The sequence below is a fragment of the Sebastes umbrosus genome, chromosome 1, assembly GCF_015220745.1.
Source record: "Sebastes umbrosus isolate fSebUmb1 chromosome 1, fSebUmb1.pri, whole genome shotgun sequence".
Classification (NCBI taxonomy): domain Eukaryota; kingdom Metazoa; phylum Chordata; class Actinopteri; order Perciformes; family Sebastidae; genus Sebastes; species Sebastes umbrosus.
Window position 1 is genome coordinate 41,499,990 of NC_051269.1, and position 12,475 is coordinate 41,512,464.

General features: G+C 39.8%; 2 protein-coding genes across 3 annotated transcripts in view; one reads left to right on the plus strand and one right to left on the minus strand.

Moving 5' to 3' along the window:
- The window catches only part of LOC119496513 (small vasohibin binding protein), a 10,974-nt gene extending 9,953 nt beyond the window's left edge, over positions 1-1,021 (plus strand). For both annotated transcript variants that reach the window (XM_037783909.1, XM_037783892.1), the window contains exon 3: positions 42-1,021. In XM_037783909.1, coding sequence (XP_037639837.1) covers positions 42-128 — 87 coding nt within the window. In that variant the 3' untranslated portion in view covers positions 129-1,021. The remainder of the gene's footprint in view (positions 1-41) is intronic.
- Positions 1,022-2,985: 1,964 nt separating this feature from the next.
- The window catches only part of LOC119489963 (NACHT, LRR and PYD domains-containing protein 12-like), a 42,188-nt gene continuing 32,698 nt past the window's right edge, over positions 2,986-12,475 (minus strand). The window contains exons 6-9 of the mRNA XM_037773040.1: positions 7,135-7,311; positions 4,824-4,997; positions 3,986-4,159; positions 2,986-3,233 (exon numbers count right to left, since the gene is read on the minus strand). Coding sequence (XP_037628968.1) covers positions 3,221-3,233; positions 3,986-4,159; positions 4,824-4,997; positions 7,135-7,311 — 538 coding nt within the window. The 3' untranslated portion in view covers positions 2,986-3,220. The remainder of the gene's footprint in view (positions 3,234-3,985; positions 4,160-4,823; positions 4,998-7,134; positions 7,312-12,475) is intronic.

The window sequence follows — 12,475 nt, forward strand, 5'->3', positions numbered from 1 at the left end:
TTCTCACTCCTGTATGACTTTCTTCCCTTCTTTATTTACAGATTTACGCGCTGAACAAGGTGATGACAGAGTTGGAGCAGCAGCAGTTTGAGGCCTTTTGTAAACAGATGCAGTCACAAGGAGAATGAGGAGTCCTGCTTTCCTCTCTCATCTGGACCAGGACCCGTCTGCCACCCTGCAGAAACACCATGTGTACGCACACTATTACCGACATACAATCACACACTTACACTGATGTCCAAAAAGACAATCGTTGCTCTTGATGTTTTACTGACTCTGTAACCTGAACATGCCAGAGAGTATTGCTATGATAAAGTGAAAGTAGGTCAAATGTGTCCAAACAGGAACAACTGGAAGCAGAGTTGCATATTTCCTACAGACACATCAGAGTTTGCATATTTCCTACAGACACATCAGGTCAAAGACATTTCCTTTACTTTATATCGGTGCCCTTGATATGCCAGTGTTAACGGTGCTCACTTTGAACACTATCTTGTGAATGAATGATATTGTATGTATGCAGTGCCAACTGGCCTGTACATGTATAATATTACATTTTATTGTAACAGTCACAAGTTTTGCAATCTAAACAACTTCTATTTATGTCAGATGACTGTAAAAATATGTATATTAAGTACAGTATGTCATCCATTTGCACTTGAGTTATACAATTTTGATTTAATAAAAATAAAAGTGAGTTTTAAAAAAAAAAGTGTGTTTTTATTTGATATTTTCTGCACGTTATCCATATACTAATGTAAAACACTACATAATGGCTACATGTCTAATCTTTGTTGCTTTGAGCGCCACAAGCCGAGTACCATCTAGTTCCATATATATATTGGAGAGAAGGCAGACATCTCTACGGCTGATATCTCCAACACTCTGCTACTCACACCAAAACAATCTAGATTGATAAATAGCACCACAGGTAAGAGGAAGAAATCTCTATTTTTTATTTTCGGGTGAACTGTCCCTTTAAAAGTCTTAACTTTGACTTAAACAAATTGACACATATTTGTATGCATCTTTTGGGACTTGGCTCTAATCTTTGCATTCTTATCTTTTTAGGCCTCTGATAGTTATTTATATTAAATCATCAGAGTAGTTTAGACACAGTGGTGGAAAGTAACTAAGTAGGTTTACTCAATCACTGTACTTGAACTTTACTTGAATATACAATATTCCCATCTGAAATGTAGTGAAGTAGAAGTATAAAGTAGCACAACATTTAAGTACTCACAATCTTCACATAATGCATCATCAAGGTCTTGAGGCTTTTCTGACCACATTTGAGGTGCATCTAGTCAACCTGCTCGGAGGAGTACATTCAAATATAAAACACGTCATTTCCTGTTGCCAGTAGGGGGCGCTATGAGTGTGACTCAATATTGACATGTAATGCCGGCTTAAATGCTGTGAGAAGGTGAAGTAGTAGGAATAGATGGAAAAGTGGGAATGGATTGAATTGGCATGAATACCATTGAAAAGTTGAATAATACCAATAGAGTATAAAAGATTACCTTTAATCTTTATGAAGGATACAGAATCAGAAGAATATGAATCATTATGAATCAGTAGATACAAGTTGTAAATGCATGAAAAGCAGCTGAAGCATTATAAATAGTTCTGAGTTCTTGATTTATGGCCAAAAATGTGTTTTGTGAGGTCACAGTGACCTTTGACCTTTGACCACCAAACTCTAATCAGCTCATACTTGAGTCTAAGTGGACGTTTGTGCAACTTGTGTGCTGAGTTTAATTTCAAATCCAGTTTCCATCATTTTAAATCAAGTTTAAATACATCATAATGACACTTAACCTTTACAAAACCAAGTCAGTCAGAAAGAAAGCATTCACACCATCAGTTCAGTGTTCACTGCATCCATTCAGATGAACCTCTTTTGGGGTAAAACAGAGGGAACGGTGACATCTGCTGGCAGAAAGCAGCTCCAGCAGGAACAACAGAACCTGAATGGTGGTGATAACGACCGCTTCAACACGGATTTCTGAGGGGAAAAAGCTCCACGGGCGACTTTATGTGTCTGTCATGTAACATGAAAACTAGCAGAGTCACACATATAACTGGAACTGTCCTGTTTGTACATGATTAGTGAATATAAAATCTAGAGTACGCATGTTAATCAGTTCTGTTTGTTTATTTTACATCAAACATTATATAAAATATGAAGGTGCTGACTTTCCACCAAAATCCAGACGTAATCTGTTTGTAGTCAGTTGAGAAACTCAAATGAAGCCTCGACTGAATTCAGGTTTTATCTAATTCTGATACAAGCAAATATGTGTCTTTGATTATTACGGCTTCCTTCTTTATTTCCTTTTAAGCCATATTACTATCACCAAGAAACGTGTCAACAACAAGGCTCATATTAAATAAAGTTACGCTCATTCATCTGGTTACTCACGGTTAGATGTCCAATTAGTAGCTCTGTCGATGGATGCATGGATGTCAACGTGCAGACTATGTGTGTGCGTGTGATAAACTACACGAAACAACCAAAACAGGATATGCAGCTGCAACCCAAAGTAAAGAAAAATATCAACTTAAACTTCGTCTTTGTGAAATAAACAAGTTACTATATTAAAGCTTCAGTAGACAGTATATATTTGGCATCATTGGGCAAAAAATCCCATAATAACCTTTCAGCATATTGTAATTCAAGTGTTCTGAGAGAAAACTAGACTTCTGCTCCTCCTCATGACTCTGTTTTCAGACTTAAGAAAATCTAACCTGTGACGGGACACTTTGACCAATCACAGGTAATTTCAGAGAGAGAGAGAGCGTTCCTATCGGCTGTGCTCCGGTTATGTGACCAGAACTTGGCGTTCCTTCTCCAGATTTCACAATGGCGACGGCGTCACAAACTTTCTCATTTTACAGCTAAACCGTGCACTACAAGATGATTCTGAAAACATCTGAAGAGAGAAATAGACATTAACGTAACAGAATATTGATTCATATTTGATCAGCGCTGCCTAGTGTGACCGTTTGGTCGGAGTTTGCGAGTGATTGACAGTATGTGTGGATGTCACAAACTGAACTGTTCTGCAGAGGCATGTTGGGTTCAGAATAAATGAATGAATAAAAAAACAAAAGTTAAAATACGATCCAGGTCCAGGTGGTGAACCTCTGTGGATCATCAGGACACGGCTGATTCTCTCAACACATCCACTTTTCTGATCACTCACTCTGACAGAGATCACGGCTTCCATCTGATGAGAGAAGAAGAGAACAGAAGTCATGAATCAGTGTTTACAGAGACTCCCTTCATCAGCTGTCAGTCACTGATGCAGCACACAGTTCATTTATAAAACTATCATTGGCAAAACCAACCTCCATATCTCCGCTCACTACTCAATATCTCCAACAGGAACCAAAACTTATGTTCTAGCAAATTCATCAGTATGGTCATTCCTAAAGTCTGCACCTCCTCTGGTCGTCACTCATTCCAGTTTGCTGCTCCTAGTGACTGGAATGAGTTAATAAAGACACTAAACCTCCACACCCTCATCCCGTTACCCTCCTTTAATAGCTCATTGGGCAGACCACATCATGGTTACTAAATGTAACCACGGTTCTATGAAATAAGAGCCAGTGATTTGAGGCTTCAGGCAGACTGATCTCAGAGCTGTGACAGAGATGAACTGATCAATGAGAGAACAAAGACTTTCTGATCAGATTTGATGGTACGACAGTTTGATGGATGAGGACCACTGTCTCTATACATGATGTGATGCTGTCAGCTGTAATCCAGCTTTATTTCATGGAGACATGAACACAACAACAACATCTTCTTCACATCAACTCTAACACATGATCACAACAAGCTTCTGGCTGATCTGATTGGCTGACTGTTCTCTCTCTCTCTGTGTGTCACTGTTCTCCTCTCACAGCTTACCTGAGGAAACACATCACAACAATATTGCTGAAACCAGCATGGACCGACTACGAACCCTCTACTGACCTCAGAGTCTCCAGTCTACAGGTTGGACTCTCCACAAGATCAAACAGCTGCTTCACGTCTGAATCATACAGGTAGTTGTCTCTCAGATCCAGCTCTCTCAGGTGGGAGGGGTTGGACTTCAGAGCTGAGGCCAGAGAAGCACAGCTGATCTCTGACAAACTGCAGCGCCTCAATCTGAATAAAGAATAAATGATGAAGATAAAAATCACTTTATAATCCAATCAGATGTGTTCAGGTTTTAAATGTGTAGCTCAACATCACTATGTCCTAATCAATGATCTTTTCCCTAAAATGAGTAGAGTGACTTTGTCATTGTGTTATTGTGGATCATCATAATGTCAGCCTTCTACAGACATCCTCCAAATGTCACCACAACATTCCTACACCTGTTCATGTCAACACACATCAATAACATGCTGTTAATCTCTGTGTTCATCTATGTGTGTGTGCTGAAGGATCAATATCAATGATCAGACATTATTTGTGGAATACGTTGAAACAATCAGAAACCAGAGAAATATTTCTACTTCATGAAGTAAACTTGATCAATTTAAAGCAAATGTTAGTTCAGAGGATCTTCTGTATCCAGATGTGACCATTTACCAACAATGATAAACATTCATTTACTTTAACAACTAACAGTGGACATTTTCTACACTTTCTTTAAGAAACAAGTCTTTTGTGACTGCAGACTAAATTTAGTTCAAGAAACATGAAAATATGAAGAAAAGGACATTAACAACTTTATGGATGTAAGTTATGTTTGTACATAAATCAGGTTTAATTGTTAATTAAAGATATAAGATCTATAATAGTAACAGAGAGTCAGTGAACTGACCTCAGAGTCTCCAGTCTACAGTGTGGACTCTCCAGAAAACCAGACAGCAGCTTCACTCCTGAATCCTGCAGCTTGTTGTTACTCAGATCCAGCTCTCTCAGATGGGAGGGGTTGGACTTCAGAGCTGAGGCCAGAGAAGCACAGCTGATCTCTGACAAACTGCAGTCACTCAATCTGAATAAAGAATAAATGATGTAAGTTTAGAAGACAACGTTCCTGCTTGAAATCATTCAATGTTTAATAACGTGTTCAGAGCTGAAGAAGGTTTAGAACGTAGAAGTTTAGAAAATGTAAACTCCAAACACCTGAAGCCAACAGGATGCAGGTTAAAAACTGTAAAATACAAAAAGTGAAACAGAGCTCTCATTAATATTAATGACAACGTGCTGCTTCTTCAATAAAGATGTAGTGACCTCTTAAACTCTGACAGCTCCACCTGTGGAACCATCGATACAAACTCATGTTGAGCAGCCAAACACAAATAAGAACCACAGAAACTGATTCAAGATTCAACTCAAGATCTCAAAGTTTCTAAAGATGTCAAATATGTCAGGATCGATTTTGTTGAAATGTGAACAAAAGATATATATGATAAGACTTCTACAATATACTGTATATGTTTTAGGAATAGTGGAGTCATAAAATCAAAGCGTCTTCAGTTTAAACTATTCAGTCAGTATAAGCATCATATAGATTCATATTTTTTTTCTTAGAAAAAACAAATACTGAATATATTTGTTATTGTCTGATAGCTGAAATAGAGATTATTTATTTATTCTTCATACTTGTGTATTTTTTATTATCATTTCTTGTAAAAAAAAAAAGAAACATGATAAAAGTCAAGAATTGTGATATATTAAGGTTTTAAATGTGTAGCTCATAGGGGTTTGACGAAATATCATGTCACGAAATATAGTGATATAAAAACGTGACGATATGCATCGTCGAGATGAAAAACTGATATACTGATATTAGGGCATCATAGGTACATCTAGTCATACCAGCACTGATCTGTATTCTCTCATCTTTTTCAGTGCTTTGTTTGAACAGACGAGGGCGCTCTGAGTTCAGACCAGCAGGTGAAGCACCGCCCCCACCGTCGGCTTGCTTTTTTTTTTTTATAGAAATAAAACCCATTTAGTTAATTTTTGTGGAATGTTATCAATAGATAGTCGGACGACGGACGCTTCAATCTGACAGTGAACGCATCTTAAGGAGTCAGCTCAGAGCGGCAGGTGTCATATTTCACACACGTTGACCAGAGAGAGTTGGCAAACTGAGAGATGGCGGAGGATTTGGTGTCAAAGCGAAAAGCAAGCGCGCCTACTTGGCAATATTTCAGATTTAAACCCGATGATATAAGGGAACCATAACGTTAATGAGGTAACGTTAATCGCCGCGAGGAGGACGGAGCGGTCACAGCCGGTGGGTGCGGTGCCAGATAGACCACTGCCGCCCCGCAGCAAAAGCTGGACCGGAGAGGTCAGACACACCGCCAGCCACCCAACGGTAAACATCAAAGTAAGAAAGCTACACATGTTGACCGTCATCTTTTCCTGTAAAATGTCCGGTTTAATCAGTAGCACCGGTGATGTCACAAGTTTATTAACCGGTGGGAATATTTCCTCACCGTCACATCCCTAGTGCTGGTGTGGTTAGAGCACCGTCACATCCCTAGTGCTGGTGTGGTTAGTGTACCGTCACATCCCTAGTGCTGGTGTGGTTAGAGCACCGCCACATCCTCAGTGCTGGTGTGGTTAGAGCACCGTCACATCTCTAGTGCTGGTGTGGTTAGTGCACCGTCACATCCCTAGTGCTGGTGTGGTTAGAGCACCGCCACATCCTCAGTGCTGGTGTGGTTAGTACACCGTCACATCTCTAGTGCTGGTGTGGTTAGTGCATTTGCAGCTGATTTGCAGCCAGGCATTAATGGAGGAGTCGGACAAAATTAGCATAGAAGTTGTGTGATGTTTTTGTATTTTGTGTCTTTTAAATAAAAAACTACTTTTTCAGTATTATATTTTCATCATTCAAGTTTTGTTAAAATTATTGTTATAATATCGTATCGAGATCGTGAACCCAATATCGTGCATCATATCGTATCGTGAGCTGAGTGAATCGTCACACCCCTAGTAGCTCTACATTGCTCTGCCACAGTCAATGGACTAAACCACTGAAGAAGAAAATGTCCTTTAGCATTAAGGTACTCAGTGTGGATCAGTATAATATCAGCCTTATGTCTGCAGTTTAGTGTCACCACGACTTTCACATCATATTAATCTCAGAACAGAAGTAAAAAATGGTGTCTGACCTCAGAGTCTCCAGTCTACAGTGTGGACTCTCCAGAAAACCACACAGGAGCTTCACTCCTGAATCCTTCAGGTTGTAGTTGTTTCTCAGGTCCAGCTCTCTCAGATGGGAGGGGTTGGACTTCAGAGCTGAGGCCAGAGAAGCACAGCTGATCTCTGACAACCTGCAACGCCTCAATCTGAATAAAGAATAAATGATGAAGATAAAAATCACTTTATAATCCAATCAGATGTGTTCAGGTTTTAAATGTGTAGCTCAACATCACTATGTCCTAATCAATGATCTTTTCCCTAAAATGAGTAGAGTGACTTTGTCATTGTGTTATTGTGGATCATCATAATGTCAGCCTTCTAAAGACATCATCCAGATGTCAAAACAACTTTTTCCCATGGTCTAGTGTTAAAAAATTTAACAAAAAACACAATAAATCGCAAAATCGAATCACAATACTTAAAAATCACAATACATACACTTCTAGGGACTTTTACTTTGGAAAATATCTAAATGAATCCAGTAAAAATGTTTGATTTTCAGCATGTATGTAGTCAGAAATGTCCTGAAATCAAATATATCAGTCATTATCAGGAATTATTTATTACATTTTTTCCAGCAACCCAAAAATCAAAGAATAAAAACAGATCACAGATTAGTGGTATTTCCTTTTTAATTTATAAGGGACATGTAATGTTTTATATTTCTGGTGAATATAATCCTATCAGTCTTATTTTCATAGATGTATTTTGTAGATACAGTTCCCTTTGTTAACAACTTATTTTGAAAAATGGAGGTAGACCCACGTGTCTGTCTTTCTGTTGTCAACGTTTCTGTAGCGTATAGGTTTTTTACAAGTTGGGGTTGCTAACCCCAAGCCTAACCTTCCACCATTTCTGGCTTCTGGTAAGTTTTGGAGTTGGTTTGTTAGTCCTCTCCCCTAACTTATTGTCTTCCAGGTAGTGGATTACAGTCTCATACCACGTGAGACCAGACAGGCTTTGGGTCGTGTACAAGCTGTCTCGGCACGTCAAGCCCAACCAACTCCTGCTACTGTGTAGTGAAAGCTGCAACTAAGGCGAGCATTCCATACCAGCAGCACGAGACAGCGTGTCTCGTGCTACTTCCTCTAATTTCTCCAAGGTGGTCTCTAGCTCTCCCGTCAGCTCCGTTCTCTTCATCCATCCATGGTCAGCTCCATCGGGGCCGTTTGAATGCATTTAACATAAATGTCAGTATCTGGGTGCTCTACAGTTGTAGCATCGGCCCATTTGACCACGGAGACGAGAGCGACGGCCGGCTCGACCGCAACGTTACCGCGATACGGTAACGTTTCCTGTCCATGACAGAGTTAGCATGCAGCTTTAGCCGTGACGTCTAGCTCTGCTTTTCCTGTCAATGTGTGAAACCCAAAGTGTTTCCATCCTTTACTGGATGTGTAGTGTTTACCACGCTGTATTTAACATGTGAGGGTGCAGGTCGTATCCACACAGACCCGCCAACGTTTAATACTTTCTCGTTTCTGCCCGCGGCGGTTTGTTTTGGTTGGAACGGATACAGAACAGATATGACGTCACATTACTCAGACTACAACAATAAAAGCGGTAACTTCCTTCTACCTCCGCATAGACTCAGATGGAGCAAATATATCGATTCTGGTATTCAAAACTCTATTTCAAAATCGTTAAATAAAAATTGTGATACATATTGTGATATGGCATCAGTGTCATCTTTTCCTGGTTTTAAAGGCTACATTACAGTAAAGTGATGTAATTCCCTGAACTTACCAGACTGTTCTAGCTGTTCTATTATTTGTCATTTACACTTTCTCATTATATCCACATTACTGATGATTATTTATCAAAAACCTCATTGTGTAAATATTTTGTGGAACCACCAATAGTCAATCCTACAATATTGTCGCACCATCGATATCGAAGTATTTGGTCAAACATATTGTGATATTTGATTTTGTCCAAGTCACCCAGCCCTAATAGATATAACTCTGACTGCTGAAACCTCCGATTAGCTTAAGATCAACATTACAGGTCATTTTACACAGAACAAGACTGTGGATTTAGTCCTCATCTCGTAACACTCAACATCAATAACTCTTTGAATGTACATGAACATGTGAGTATTGTGTTGAGATGGACTTGAAAAACATTTAAACCTGCAAAGATGTTTCTGATGCAGAATATTTATTTGGTTTTTGCTTCAAATAATAAGCCAATGCTGACATGAAAACAGAGCGCGGTTAGATCTGCTGTCAAAAAGAACGTGGGAATAACTAAGAACCATAGAAAACTCTAATTAGATGGTGTCGTTCATTATCATCACTTATGTGCCTTTAAATTGGTACAATACGTGTTTGTTGAAGAGTGCTGCACCTTTAGACATGTTCAAATAGAGCGCTACAGGAATGAGTCCTAAAGCCCAGAAATGAGTCAGCATTTTAGCACTTCCTGTTCCCTCGTCTGGAAGTCAATGGGTTTTTTGAATGGGTTTTTAGTTAGATGCCTGAAATAAGGTCTGTGGTTAAAGGTCCAGTGTGTAGGATCTGGTGGTATATAGCGGTGAGGTGAGGAGATTACAACCAACTGAAGCCTCTCCTGTGTGCGTAGAGAGTGTGTGTACAAACTACATAAGCTACAGTCAGTGAACTGACCTCAGAGTCTCCAGTCTACAGTTTGGACTCTCCAATCCGGCAGACAGCTTCACACCTGAATCCTGCAGGTCACTCAGGTCCAGCTCTCTCAGATAGGAGGGGTTGGACTTCAAAGCTGAGGCCACAACTTCACAGTGAGTAGCTGAGAGTCCACAGTCAGAAAGTCTGTCATGACACAAAAATGACAAAATATGTTATTATGAAAGAGGACAGTTTATATTTACTTCATGCATTTAATGACTAAACAGTTTGATATATACTTCTCTGATTAACATTTGCTCCTCACATCAGTGGTTCAGATAATCTCATCTCACTGGTTGACATGAAACAATAATTCTCATCACTCTCTCTCAAACCTGCAGACTTCTAATCTTTGTTTCTTTCTTTCTTAGAGAAAACATGTAGTTACATTGAGTCTTCCCTAATGTCCAGTCTGTCAGTGTGATCTGATCCCAGGTCTGTCTCCACAAAGTTAGCATGAGGCCTTCTTGATTAGAAAAGCATTTTTAAAACTCAGTGAATAATTAATAATAATACAGTTGATAAAGTTGACCTCTAGCTACCTGCTGCTGTCAGGTTCACGTCCATTAATGGGAAAATTTAGTGACTGCTGCCAAACGGTAGAGAAATTAAACAAATTGCGTAATAATATTAGACCTGTACATAATTAAACATTCATATAATTAGATATTTGATGACTGCATGGCATTTTGTCATTAACACTCTTTTCTGAGTATCAAACGTATTCAGCTCACAAACACAATTAATGAACCAATGAGGTTGCATTATTTTCAACATAATGTCATCAGAAAGATGTTATCAGTGTATCAGCATTAAAAACAGAACATTGATCTTTGGTGTGTATAAGATCTCTTAAAAAGTCTGAATTCTACCATTCTGCTGTTATATATTCATCAGACCGCTGTTATTGGTGGAAGCTGTGTATTTCCTGTTACTACTCTTCTCTACAGCAACAAGAGAGAGAAACACCAGAGTTTCCTTCTGTGAGTAACAGAATAAAAGGAAAGACTTAAAAACAAGATTATGATGTTATGTTGGTTTATAAACAAGAAGAGGTTTGTTTACTAGAAAGTTCAAGTATTTTTTGGAGTGACGAGACGAGACATGATAGAGCTGGTCTCAAAGAAAACTAAAACTGCGGCAACATGGAAACAGTTTGGATTTGAAGACAATGAAAGAGATGAGCCCAATAACACACAAGGTAAGGTTTAATGTGGTGCAAGGCCTATTGAAAGTAAACCCCAGCACCAGGGCTCTGATCCCAGGACCGCCCCGACTCCCCGCCGGATCAGCAAACGTTCTGTTGCTGCCGTTACACCGGTTAGACCCAGCGCTCCACCAGCCAGCTGATCTTTTGTTTTTTTCATTTGTTTTACCAGGTTCACATGTCGTCTCCATCGCCCCAAAGATAGAAAAGAAAAAAACTGTAAAATGTAACAATTATTAGAAATAAATAGAACAAGTGTTCATTAACTTGACAGCTAGAAACAAAACCTACTGAAACATTTTTGAACTCAACATTTGAAACAGCTCAAGAACATCTGTGACAAAATACAACTGACTTATTTATGTAATAAACACGTGGAACACATAGGAATCATTTTATAGTGTGTATATTTGAAGAACTAAACTACTAATCTACACTGATCTATAAAGTTAATCACATCTGGACTTACAGAGCTTTTCTGCAGTTCCTCACAGCTGGAATCAGTCTCTGTCGTCCCTCTCGTGTTGTGTTGTACTTCTTCAGGTCCAACTCATCCAGAACCTCCTCTGACATCTGCAGCATGTAGGCCAGAGCTGAGCAGTGGATCTTTGAGAGTTTCTTCTCTGATCTGTTCTCTGACTTCAGGAACTCTTGGATCTCCTGATGTACCGAGTGGTCGTTCATCTCCGTCAGACAGTGGAAGATGTTGATGCTTCTGTCAGGAGAGATATTATCTCTGTTCATCTCCTTCAGGTTGTTGATGATTCTCTGGATGATTTCTGGACTGTTGTCTGTCCGACCCAGCAGACCTCCTAAGAGTCTCCGGTTGGACTCCAGAGAGAGGCCATGAAGGAAGCGAACAAACAGGTCCAGGTGGCCATTTTTACTTTTAAGGGATTTCTTCATGGCTCTCCTCAGGAAGACATCCAGGGTTGAATGAACATATGCTTTTCCCAGAAAGTCCTTCAGTACCTCTGTGTTCCTGTTTGTGTAACAGTGGAACATGTAGACTGCAGCCAGAAACTCCTGAACGCTCAGGTGAACAAAGCAGTAGACTGTTTTCTGGAAGATCACACACTCTCTTTTGGAGATCTCTGTACAAACTCCTGAGTACACCGAGGCCTCTGTGACATCAAGACCACACCGCTCCAGGTCTTCTTGGTAGAACATGATGTTTCCTTTCTCCAGATGTTCAAACGCCAGCCTCCCCAGCTTCAGAAGAACTTCCCTGTCAGCCTCCGTCAGCTCCTGTGGACTCGTCTCATGTCCCTCACCGTACTTCTGCTTCTTCCTCTTTGTCTGAACCAACAGGAAGTGTGAGTACAGGTCAGTCAGGGTCTTGGGCAGCTCTCCTCTCTGGTCTGTAGTCAACATGTGGTCCAGAACTGTAGCAGTGATCCAGCAGAAGACTGGGATTAGACACATGATGTGGAGGCTCCTGGATATCTTGATGTG